We start from the raw sequence: 13350 nt of genomic DNA on the forward strand, positions 1-13350 counted from the left end.
TTAGGGCACACCCGGACAGATGAGAGAAAGAACTAGGTTCTGAATCCCTCTGCTCCTGTTTATACAAAATTAAATAGCTTCAACTAGAGAGATTGAGACAGACCTGCCCCATAATACCCAATAGCCTGGTGGTTGGAGTATTCACCTGGGACAAGGGAGACCTGGGTCCACATTTCTGTTGCAGAGTAGGGGTTTGAACCCGTGTCTCTCACATCCCAGGTGAATGCCCAAACCAAGGACCAAAGGTTCTGGAGGGGCACCATGACCACCACCACCTCTGCCCAGTTTGTGAATTTAGCCCTTGAAAATGCTCAGAAACAAACATTTTGTTTGATCCAAAATTGACTTTTACCGTTCAGTGAAAATTCTGAAGAAAGTTTCAGATTCTGTTCAGGTCAAAAATTAAATTTCCTGACTTTTCAGAACTGCTACCAAAGCAAATAGTTATTCACCCAACTCTATCTATTTGCTAGCTTTTATTTTATGCATAATTTCTGTGTTTCCAGGTTACATGTTCTACAAAGTAGAATGATCTCTAAAAATTTGTTAGCTTCCTGAGACCTCCATATGCACAGTGAGATTTTTTTTTTTTTTTTTTTTTTTTTTTTACTGCTAACATAAAAAGTTAACATTATGATGCTATTCCTGTGCCTAGACTGGAGTGGTAGCGGTATGGCAGCACTGCCTGGGCCTGTCCTTGGATTGGGGGATGAATTTCATTTGCCATTGACCCCACACTCTATGTGCCTGAATAGGCAGGCTTCACATACATGGAGTGAATTTCATCCTGAGTCCTCAGCTGTGGTTTTCCTGTCAGTCAGTGCTTGAGGCCTCTGTGTAACTCTTTCAGTCAATGCCTTGTGCTAGTGAATTAGAATTTATGAAACCCAGGAGTCCTATAAAACAATCACACAGATTGAAGTCCGCAATGGACCACTCCAGGCTAATCACCCTGGTTCAATCATTAGCTTTGGGTTTGATTTGTAGCTGCTAATATGATCAACCAACATTATACAATTACATGCTCAGCTAATGCTTTCCAGCTAGAGTTTTGGTCAGCCTCAGTCTGATTCCCCACTCCATCATACCAGCTTTCAGCCTTTTGAGTCCATCCATCATGCCTTGAGCCTCACACACAAGCCCTCTGATATTTTGTCCTGTCGTTTACTTTCAGAGAAATTTCCCACCAGTCTCTTGAGTGACTTAACTCATTTTTCCCTCACTATGTTTAAAGGCCCTTTGGCATAGTTAGCCTGACATGGCTAATTTTAGTAACATTTGTTGTGTGTATGCCATTTTGTTTTAGTTATCTAAATTAGATAATTTTATCTCTTCTGTCAGGACTTTACGTGCCTTTATCACCCTACTAGCACTCAGGATTGTAAGAGTGACAACTCAGTCCCACTGCAAACCCTTAATTGGGGCACTGTTCTGAAGGTCATGTACTAAAAGGAAATCACAGTTCTCTAGTCAATTGTTGATGATTAGAAATCCTCATGAACATGTGCTCTAGAGTGGGAGAAACCCTAGAGAGCCCTGATCCCAAAGACACCCATAAATATTTTGTTATAAGTGAAAGTCTGCTTGCATTTGTTTCTCTCATAGTTTAGTGGTTTCATGGGATGAAGCTCTTCTAAAGTTGTCATGATCAACATTTCTCTTTTTACTGTTTGTTAAAAGCCTGTCTCCTGTGCAGGGTACTCTCATGCATCTGCACACTCTCTCACCAGAATGTCCTAGGCTGCATCTACATGATCCAGCAATAGCAGCTAGTACAAGATTACTAGGATGGTCTTCGTTAACCCTATGAACCAGACAGACTTCACTGATCATCAAACAGCCAGCTGATAGTATCTATTTCATCATCACTGTCTGGACTGGATTTGGGCCAGAATAGTAGAAGTAGATGGCTTCATATCTGCTGGAACAGATATGGCACGTTACAGCACTAGAGGTATATTGTAAAGAAGGACTGTATATGTGCAGCTAGACAGCAGGAATATCCAGAAGGCACTGTAATACATGCACTAGAATGCAACTCACTGATAATGTAACAGTCTAAGCAATGAACTCATTAGAAGTTCCCATTTTCATATTTACCCAAGGTAAGATCAAGCAAAGTCTAACACCCAGTCTTTGTGAAGCTATTCTTAGTCAGCATTGTTTAAGATGCTTCCAAGTCAGACCTCCCAGCTTTTCATTGTTTTAAGTTACATTTTTGTCACTGTAATTTACACACATTCATAGAATGTTAAAGAATTTTCATTGGCGATGAACCTGTTTGTGGCCATCCTCCCCTTACTGACAAAGTCAGAGTCAGAAGTGAGGAGAATTTCTAAGATGCACATTTCATAGTGGTTTTCACTGGCATTGGGTCATACTAAGCAAAAATTGGATGACTGGAATATACAAAGTTACAAGGGTTTTAGTTTTATGTCTGAGAGAGGCCACCTGCCCTGTTTAAGGATCAACAGGGAATTTTCATTTTCTCCCATAAGGGATGCAATTGACATACAAGGGGCCTAATTCTGATCTCACTTGCATTGGTGTAATTCAGGAGTAATTCCATTAAAGTCAGTGGAATGATATGGATGCAAAAATGGTATGAAAGCAGGATCTAGCCCCAAAAGTTTCTTAAACATTCTAGGTTGCCATTATACAAGTTTGTCACCCGCCCTCAAACATGATATATCTGTGGCATTCTCCTGGCTCTATCCCACTGTGTCACTATGGAGCCCACTAGCGACAATCAGATATATATTGTTAGAAGTTCTGACAGTACAAAGCATTGGCAGTAGGCACCAGGATAGGTCAGGGGACCAAGATATTACTCCAGCTCCCTTCTTCCGCTTACATCCAACTTCAGTCAACAGGTTATTTACAAACATTACCTCCATTCACTCACGTCTAAGTCCATCCTGGAGCCTCTCTATTCTGGCTTTCTCCCGCTTCTGTGAAATGACTCTCACCAGGGGCTCTGATGATCTCTTCCCAGTCAAACCTCAAGGCCTACACCCATCCACTGAAATGGCTTCCACAGTCATCTCATTGCTGATCACTATCAAACCAGTTTTTCCCTTCTGGGCTTGTGTCCCTCTGCCCAGTGCTGTATTTCAGCAAGGTCTCTCCCTGGCATCTCCACTTGGATAGATTGTCAATGACTCTTATTTAATATAGCTAACCTTGAACTCCTTACCATTCCTCTTCCAGGGGGAACAGCAGCCACCACATACACAATCCAGGGCAGGGTGACTACTAGTTGTTCAGACAGCTTCCTTTTCCTGTTGCTGGTTTAAGTAGGGACAGCAGGACAGTTGGCTGCTCTGGGACTCTGCCAATGAAACATCAGGGTGGAGTTTCAAACAGGGGCTAAGCTTTATGGGTCCCCTGGGTCAGCCACTCTTAGCAGACTGCTATGTGGAAGGTTGAAACCTCACTGTACCTAGAAGCCCCATGGACCTGGGTTCAAGGCCTATGGGTCAGAATACTAGCAGTCATCTTTAAATTTAAACATTGTAAGGAAAATGCACATGCACCTCTTTACCCAAGCTCCCATAAAAACATGGCATTGGGCTGGTTTAACCAGCAGAAGTTTTTTTTTGCACAATAGTAGATCACATAAAATCAAACTAATAGAAGGCACCAATCCTACAGTTAATGTGATGGAAATCCATACAGAACTAATGTATAGGTGGAAAAACTGAGTAGTTTAGATGTTTCTGAACCCCTAGTAGCCTCAGACCAATTCTGCTCAGAGGGCTGTCTCCAGAGCTGTGGGAAAAAATGTAAATAGTCCTGTGCTCACAAAATTGTGTAACAAGAACTAAAGACTCAGGGTAGAAACTGTGGTCTAATCAGAAGCAGAAGAAAATCACTGGTGCATTTATGGACAGCAAGTCAGAAGGTTCTGCAGAAGCATTTGGAAGAATCTCCTCCTTCAGTTCAAATAGCAACCACCTGGATTCTCACATGTATTGCTCTCACCAGATTAGTACGAATTATGTGAGTATTTTAGAGGTGTCCTTGTATAAACTCAAGGTTTGCATCTTGGTTTTCAGTTCACACTGAAGAAAAGGTAACACAGGCTTTAATTACCAATTGCACAACCAGGTTTTTATATATTTTCCTGATCTTTCATGTCTTGCATTATGGGCTATGACAAAGCAATGAAGTCACCTTCTTTACAGAGCTGCATAACATAAGGGGTGAAACCTCAAAGGAAAAATGGAATATGGCAATCTTCAAGGAAAATCTGTGTACCAAGAATACATTCCAACCAGACGATGAGAATTATGAGCTGTTAATACAGCACATTTTAGTCTTTAACAGTCTAAATAGAAGTTTTTTTTTTTTGGTCAAAATTCATGTTTTAGCAAGAATTAATGGCTATCAACAGTCAAATCACATAGACAGCTCTGCAAAAGCTAACTGGACTGTGATTTGTACTTGTACATGTTTGAATCTGAAGGCATGTCTCCTGCTCCTGTAGCTTCTTGTTCAGGACAGCAAAGGCTTCTTTATAGAACGTTATAAATTTTGCCTGAAAAATTAAGGCCTGATTCAAATCTCACTTACACCAAAGTAAATCAGGAGTAACTTCAAAAAAAGTTTTAAAAAGTTACACCAGTTTAAAGTAGCTGTGAGTGAAGAGAATCAGCGCTGTATGTCTCCAGATACCTTGTAATAAATAAGAAATGCTATCACAATCCTGCTTTTGCACACTCAAGGTTAACATATTTACTTTTAATATTTGCCAAGTATGCAGCACAACGTTATTTAGCTGGTTCATTTCAGAGGTATCAATGAAAAAATTGGATTTGGAGCACCTGGAGAACAGGTGAGAAAGTGATGCACACATTAAGGCATTAACTGATTCAGTAAAAGAAGAAAGATTGGAGTGTAACATTTATAATCTAATGATTACAGACCATGGTTATGAAACTGCTGAGTGACTGTAAATTAATACAGAACGGAAACATATCGTACACAGTAGAATTCTTGGTCCTGGCATCAAATAATTTCCTCTGGTCTCTCAACATGGCTCATTTTGGGGCGACATGATGTATTAAAGACCAGGCAGATCATTCTTGCTTTCAGAAAAGTGGGTGACTGAGCTCTAAGCACCAGCTGTAATTGAAACGAGGCAATCTGTACAGAGGGACTTGTAATTTCTGCTGGAATTGAAGTACTGGAATTCACGTTCCTTCCAGTCTTAAATATCTAAATTGCACAAGGTTAGTGGTGAAGGAGAAAGCAGCTGGTTTCCTTCATTCAATAGGTGTGGGGAAAAAAAGAAATCTGCTCTTGATCTCAGGGATTTTCTTACTCAAAATGATTCAAGTACCTAGGGAGACATGGGTACTGTGGAGCTCTTGCTAGCCCCAGAATGAATTTCCCTGGTGGAAAGTTGTCCTTTGTTCATGATGTCATGGTCAAATGGAACCAGAAATACGAAACACTAGAAGATTGTGAACTTTTTGAAACATAATTATGTGTGAATCAAATACATTTAGGATACCAGGTTTTCATCTCCCCCAACCTTTACTATTGAGTTAATGAAAGAGCTAGATGAATCCACTTTAAACATAAGCTTTAAAGTACCTATGAAATCCAGCCTTCATTATATCCAAACACTTTGCTGATGTTTTGGCAGTTACTACCCAGCATCTATCACGTAATTTTGAGATAAAAGCTGAGTTTATAATGTCTGTTGGTTAATCTAAATACTAAAATACAATTAAATACAACATTAGGGTTCTGACAAACACAAAAAAGGGAATTCTGGGAAGGTGAATTCTGCTTTGATGCTGACAAAGCTCCTCTAACTCCCAGCTTAGCCACAGGGGAACCAAGTATATATTGCCTCTCATTCCACAGTAAGGCTGTATCTCTGGTGCCCTAAGTCAAGATTTTGTATTTGTGAAATCATTCAGTATACCAAGAAACATTGGCACTAAAGAGCTGTGACAAATAAAACTCCAAATTTTCTCTTTCAGTGGGTTTAAATCAAACGGAATTATTGGAGTATTGGTGCACTCTTGGATTTCCTAGAAAGAAAAGGTAAGTTGAAGTGAACTTGCAGTGCTGTATTTCATGTTAGCAGAGTAATGGATCTCTATAGCCATGAACTGGAATTCTTTTGACATTGTATGGGTCTATTGTTTCTCCATTGTAACAGCATTGGAAAAAAGACTGGAGTTTTCAGAAAGGGTTTGACTTACTACAGATCTAACAAAAGATGAATTTTCTTTTTTTTAATGTATTTAAACTTTTGTATTTCTAGCAAAAAGCAAAACTGCCAATATTTAGTTATAATTATGACATATACTGCTGTTAATTCCATAAACTCCTGCAAGGACTTCCACCCTTTTTTGCGTGTGCGCACGCGTGTGCGCTTAAAGGCTGTCTTTATGTGTGGTATAGAGTAATCCTATACAACAATTTCCTAGATGTGTATTGAAATCAATGGATACAGGATTTTTGCATTCTTAGCATAACAAGGAAAAGAAAAGATTTTGGCAATAATGTTAACCACTGGTATTCATCTTGGAGGAGGCACAGGGGCCATTCATTTAATACATTTCAAGTACTGAGCAACCCCCATCCGGGCAACATATCCTTTTGTTCTCTTTTATTTTCATAAGCAGATCCTGGAGCATGTGGGGCAAGATGTCTATGAGAAGAAGAAAAAAAGGACCTGAGTTCCTTTGCTTTATGTATTGTAGGTTAGGGTTTGCTTTGCCTGCATATATTGCTTAGAGTCTCCCAGGTGACAAAAGTCTCTTTATGTGTTCTTTAATATGGGCCACGATTTCTAGAACCTTTAGATCCTTGTTGGCCAGTTGCTAATTTCACATTGTTCTGCTTTATTCTAGTGTGCCTTTCTTGTAGGTTAGTCAGGTTCTAACAGATGATATAACAGGAAGGTTATTTAAGTCTAGGTTGGTGCCTTTTCCAGCAACCATTTGGCTGAGGTTTTTGGGTTTTTTTAAGTAGTAAAGTATTTTGTTTTACTGTAGATCACCATGAGACATTTGTGTGAATAGCACTGTAAATATTTATAATGTGCTACTTTTTTAACTAGTGCCTGAGTAAAGAGATGATCCTGAAAGAAGGAAAATGTATATTTTGTGATTCCATGTAAAATGTTTGTTGAATGGGCTTAAACTAGTTTAAAATTAGAAAAAAGAAATCTAACTGACAAGTTGTGAAGAAAGTTTTGCTGCAGTATATCTAATATAATATTAACCCCCGAGAATTGGATGTACAATGGAAACCTGGATAGATGCTTTTTTCAGCATCATTTGAATGATCCTGCATCATTTACTGGATTCAGGCATGACAGTGAATCCGGGAAGCATGGAATAAAAGAACTTTGAAAAAAACTGCTGAAATGAAACTTTTTCTTGTGGTTAAATAACCAGCCAGTTGGAATTGAGGCAGTGTTTTCTTAGGGTGGCAGAACAGTTGGAAAAATTGCTGGATTATTTTTGGCAGTGGTTTGTATATTATAACTATCGTTAGTGTTACTAAACTGACAGGCTACAACGAAAGGGTTATTATTTTACTAGTACATTCTTACAAAAATATAGTTTATTCAGTTCCATAGTATGAAGATTTTATTTTTAGGGTTTGATGTAACTTTGACAAATTCATGTAATTGTAACTTGCCTTATTCTGAAATTTTCTCTATAACAAACTCTTTACTGTAGAATATGGTCCATATTCTACGGACAGTAATGAATCTGGACAGTGGCCACATCATCATATCAAAAGGCTACAACAGACCACGATTCTATCCTAGCTGCTCCCAGGTTTAGTTAATGCAGGTCTTGTGCTAAAGTGCTTTAGAAATTTTCAGTTAAAATATTAAAAAGAAGTAACTTTGCCTTTTGATTTTTTAAGAGCCACACTATCACCCAAAACCCACCACCTCACTTCTTAAGATGCAGCTCCCATTAATGAAAATTGGGAATTGTGTAGGTGCAGCCAAAAGCATAGTTTGACCTTATGGATTCTAAAGCTTCTTTAATGCTTTGGTGCCAGGCAGATGGTCCTCCCACTTTGTGCACCCACACTACCAGGGCCTAATTCTGCCACCTTTGCTCACATTGAAACCAAATGGACTTGCAGAGTAAGGTACTATTTAGTCAGAGAGGTTAACCCAATCAGCCACCTAAGTAGTTAAACTGGCCAAAATACATTTTCCATTGACTTCAGTAGCAATCACGTGCTTAAAGTTAAGCATGTGCTTTCATGCTTCGCTGTCCTTCAAGGCTAGTGCCCAGCAGAGTCAGAGAGTGCTGTGCTTCAGATAACTCCTATGCCATGAAACTAGTGGAAAAAAAAAAGTCATAGTTCAAAGAAACCTGCAAATGAGCTTCCTACCTGGATGCCTGCCAGGCCTGGCCCCTGTGCTCCTTCTAACAACACATAAAGGTTATTTGAAAAGCTTAATTTCTGAACTATTATTGAAAAAAATACTTTCATGTCTCCAGCAGAACCAGGTTGCACCGAGACTCTTAGCTGTGCAGTCAGACTGGCCTGATGGCATGCTGCATCCAACCTCAGCTCAGCGTCTGGTGGCAATAAAGACTTTGCCTGGGAGCAGTTTTCAGTTCAATACACCCAGAGGTAAGCACAGTAGGAACTGCTATATCAAAACAGACCAAGTCTAACTACAACCTGCCTCTTGTCTTGTACCAGCTGTATCAGAAGAGAAGTAACAGAATAAATAAATAATAATATAGTAGGCCAGCTGTGCAAAAAGGTGCGGAAAGGGCAAATTTTTTTCTTAGTCAAAAGAGTAATCAGTTTATGCTCTGAAGCTGGAAGACCAATAGACCTTATCATTTTTACTTTTGCCAGTTTACTTGCACTTAATATTCTTATTTTGTAAACACCTAATTTGTTATGACACCTAGTAAGTGGTTTTCCTCACTAATATCCAGTAGGAGTCAACTCCCAGGTTAACAAAACAAATCGTTAAACATTTTTGATTAGCTGCTTTTTAATTTCATTGAGTCTCCCTTTCTGCTTCTAGCAACTTACATCATTTGTGGGAAATATTTACTAATTACTGTATTTTAAGGGAGGTCAATTCATTCTGAAATCAAATCTGTTATGAAGTACTCTCCACTGTAGTGTTTAAATTCTTAATACTGAAAGGTTTGTGATGACCCATATGGCTAAATTTGCAAAGAGTTGTCCCTGAATTGCAAGCCTAAAGATGTCAGCTACATACCTTGCTGAAGCTCAGATGCATTTGGCATGCACTTTACACATTTTCAAAGAGTAGCACTTAAGAGTCAAGTACTAAGCATGTGAAGAGCAGAAAACAAAACACACACATCTTGTGGAATAGCCATTTATGTAAGAAACTAAATCCATATTCCACACACTTCAAGGCCTGCCTGGGTTTTACATTTATTTTGCACATGCAACTAACTGTGATTGAGGTACACACACTTTTAATTTTCCCCCTTCCATTTCCCATGAATCCAATTGTGGAGGGATCCAGTTTTGAAAATGTTAAAAGGTTAAAAACTACAAAAAAAAATACCAAACAAAAATCCCTCCAACCGGCTTTTTCCTGGTTAGTTCTACCTCATACCATGCTGTCTGCAGACCACTTTGCTACAGTGAAAAGAAATATGCAGCAATTGTAAAGTAGGGGGAGGGGGAAGAAAACAAAAAGTTAGATGGTTTCAATTTTGTGTTAGGTTTAAAGCACAGACTGCAATGCTGGTAGTAACTATGTAATAAAAGGGCTTGAGGAAGGGAGATAAATCATTCTTTACATGTTGCTGCATTTTAGACCAGTGAATTCTGCATCACGTAAGAACAAAACAGACTTTTATTGGCATTACGAAGCTCTCTTTCCTATAAAAGGAAAGTATAAACAAAGGGTCTATATGTAAACACATTTCATTCCGCTGCTGTGGGGGTGTTTAAACTACGTCTGGATTTTGTTCTGCAGACCTTTTTCAATAACATCTCTGTTGAAAAAAGAAAACTCTTTAGAGATGTTGTGAACCATCTGACTTTAATTTGAGTTGGAGAACTGAAGGTTACTGGTAGATTCACATAGCTATAGAGCTACTCCCACCTCCAAATTCCATTTCCTTACACAGGGCTGTGTAGCACAAGCAGAATGTGGAAAAAAAGCAGCCTCAGGTCTCTGAGTCTAAATGAGATTAGGGGTGGGATGGTAAAGATTTTCATTGCAGCAAGACCTGCCTCTCCCTCCAACATTCAGTCTCCACTTCCCCCAATTTGATCATTGCACTGAGGATTGCTCAAACGGCTCTTGGCCTCTCTACCCCCTTATTGCAGGGACTTTAGCATCGTTACCATGACCAATAACTCCCTCCAACTGGCATCTTTGGCTCACTTCTTGAATCCATGAGAGCATCCAGTCCTGCACTAATCCAGCTATCATCTCAGATAGCAGTATCCTCATAGGATCCTGAGTTTTCCATGAGATGCTGGTCTTAGCAAAAGCATAAAACATTAACTAGTACTCTAGTAATCCTCTCAATTTTAGGCTAGGGAAAGCTGAGCAGAAAGGGAGAGGGGGAGCGTTAGTAATAAGTGACCCACGTCTGGAAAAATATTAAAACATTATGGGAAATTATAGCTAAATTGGAGAGTTTGAATTTTCCCCTGTGAAACTGCGTTTGTCCAGTTAGTGCGTGCCTGCCGGACATGCAGTGAAATCCAGAGCCAGCTGAAACATGTCAGGCAAAATGAGGCACTGAGACAGGGAAGGAGTCTGGCTAGATAGTTTTTGTTCTGTTTATACCCTGTCTCTACTTATTAATGCTTCAGAGGGAAATTCAATGTCTGGCCTTAAGTGCAATTTCAGATTATGTTTTGAATGTCTCTCATATTTATAGGATACACTACTGATTAATTACCTAACACATGGCTGGGTTACCTAACACAGCTTTCACTGTCACTGGACTTGTGGCATAACATTGTTCGTGAAGATTTTTTTAGAAATTGATTTTACGTTTTTCCACATCCAAACAGATGTGCATTTTCAGATTTTTCAGATGTGCAGATTTGCATAGAGACAAGCTCTGGCCTTGTTTCCCTATCAAGTGCTCATGACTGTCTGAATAAAGAAAGGTGTTTCTCACCCCATAACTCCCAGTGCTGTGGCCACAATGGCCTAGAGTGGCAACAGCCATTGTCAAACAGCCTGAGAAAAATATCAATGGAGATTTCTACTCCAGAGAACATTCTCTTATCCTATGGTCTCCACATTAATAACCCCACACAAGTGCTTCATATATAATGTTCTAATAACAAATACCAAAGAAATTAATTATAATCCAGACATAATTTCCTAGGATTCCCACTTTATTAAGCACATTAATGCTGTTTGAATGAGCTTTTCCAGAACAACATCTGGGATCCACATGAATATCTGATGAGATCTGTATGATCAGCATTACAGTACTAAATACCCAGCAAATTTATTGTCATTAACAGTATTAAATCAGCAAATACCCATCAGGGTCACAGTGGGCACTTCTCATGTAGCACAAGTGCTTTCAGTTCACATCACTGTCACTTGTAGTAACCCTCAGTTTTGTTTCATTCTAGGTGCATAGCGTAATGTCCATGCTGTACTACACTCTCATTATAGCTTTTTTGCTCGGCATACAGGCAGTACCAAAGCCAGAGGACAATGCTCCATGGGGGTTTCCTGGAGGACCCACCATTTCAAATATCCACTGGACTAAAACAAATCACATCCCCAAGGCAGCTCCACACACAACCAATCACCACCCTGCTGAGAAGGTAGACAGCAGAGAAGCTGGACAAGCTGCAAACATCACTGTGGATCCAAAGCTTTTCAGAAAGAGGCGATTCCTGTCCCCTCGGGTTCTGTTCAGCACACAGCCCCCTCCAGTGTCAGGAGATGGACATAACATGGAGTATCTGGACAGTGAAGATTCTCTTAACAGGACTATTCGAACCAAGCGGACTGCTCATCCTGTGCTGCACCGGGGAGAATTCTCAGTTTGTGACAGTGTCAGCATATGGGTTGGGGACAAAACCACAGCTACTGACATCAAAGGCAAAGAGGTGACAGTGCTGGGAGAGGTGAACATTAACAACAATGTTTTCAAGCAGTACTTTTTTGAAACCAAGTGCAGGGACCCTAAGCCAGTCTCCAGTGGGTGCCGGGGAATTGATGCTAAGCACTGGAATTCCTACTGCACCACTACGCACACGTTTGTCAAAGCGCTGACAATGGAAGGCAAGCAAGCAGCCTGGAGATTTATCCGAATTGATACCGCCTGCGTGTGTGTGCTCAGCCGGAAAACAGCGAGAACCTGAGATGGAACAAACCATCATGCCCACATCCTCCCATGCCCCCTACCTCAGCCTGTAAATTATTTTAAGTTATAAAGACTGCATGGTATATTTATAGTTTATACAGTAAATAAAGAACCTCATTATTTATTAAACTCTTTTGGAAATGCCTTGTGTGTTGTGCATTTATTTTAAGGACATAACAATCCTTTGGGGAGATGCTCATTTCAGCCTTGTCAACCACAGAACTCTGAAAATATTTGCTTGGCCATTGAGAGTGTTGTTTTCACCAATTCTGAAAAAAAAAAGAAAACGTTTTGCACTTTTGATCTTTTTTTCCCCCTTTTCCACAAAAAAGTCAATTTTTAAAGGCAAAACCTGCCCTTTTGAAGTGAAAATCTGTGGTTTGTTCCAGAATGTTATGTCCCTCGCCAATTCATGAAAGCTTGAAAAAAAACCCACAGAGATATTGATAGTTTTACCCCATTCTACTAGTCAGTCATTAGGATCCTGTTATTTGTTGGTGCAATGAAAAGTAGTTTTTATACCCCTATAGAAATGTTAGAGTAAAATTCTCAGTGTGTCTGAGAAAACTGCCAAATTATTTTGATTATGAAAAAAGCCAGCTCTGAGTTATGTTGGTGAAAAGACTATGACTTCACCCAAGATGCATGTTTTTGTCTTATACTGGTATTATGTAGGGGTTGTACTAGAGTGATGGAGCTGATGTTTTTAATTAGAAATCTTTATTTCTGGGGTATATAACATAACTGTAGCCATTCACTTGAAGCTGGATCTTGGTGACCGTGCCTTACTATGGGAGCAAATGTTTTAAGGCAGATAGAAAAAGATCTTTTGGCCATATTTCATTAAGAATGGGCCAAAAACCACCCTCCCATTTATGTTTTCTGTGCTCCCACTCCCTTGAGAGTACTATGGTTTGTAGACCTGGTGTAGCTGCCAGCCTGAGGTCTGTACTGTGTGTTCCAGCCCCATCACACTGAACAGAATCTTTAAACC

The 13350-nt window shown here is 39.7% G+C and overlaps 1 protein-coding gene across 1 annotated transcript; it reads left to right on the top strand.

The window, feature by feature from the left end:
- Positions 1-8597: 8597 nt before the first annotated feature.
- Positions 8598-12611, top strand: NGF (nerve growth factor). Its single transcript, XM_067558728.1, has 2 exons — positions 8598-8634; positions 11614-12611. The coding sequence occupies exon 2, from the start codon at positions 11626-11628 to the stop codon at positions 12352-12354; it is 729 nt and encodes a 242-aa protein (XP_067414829.1). The 5' UTR covers positions 8598-8634; positions 11614-11625; the 3' UTR covers positions 12355-12611.
- Positions 12612-13350: the final 739 nt, after the last annotated feature.

The sequence above is a fragment of the Emydura macquarii genome, unplaced genomic scaffold (genome assembly GCF_026122565.2).
Source record: "Emydura macquarii macquarii isolate MOO-44397 ecotype Brisbane River unplaced genomic scaffold, CSIRO-AGI_Emac_v2 contig_2184, whole genome shotgun sequence".
Classification (NCBI taxonomy): Eukaryota; Metazoa; Chordata; order Testudines; family Chelidae; genus Emydura; species Emydura macquarii.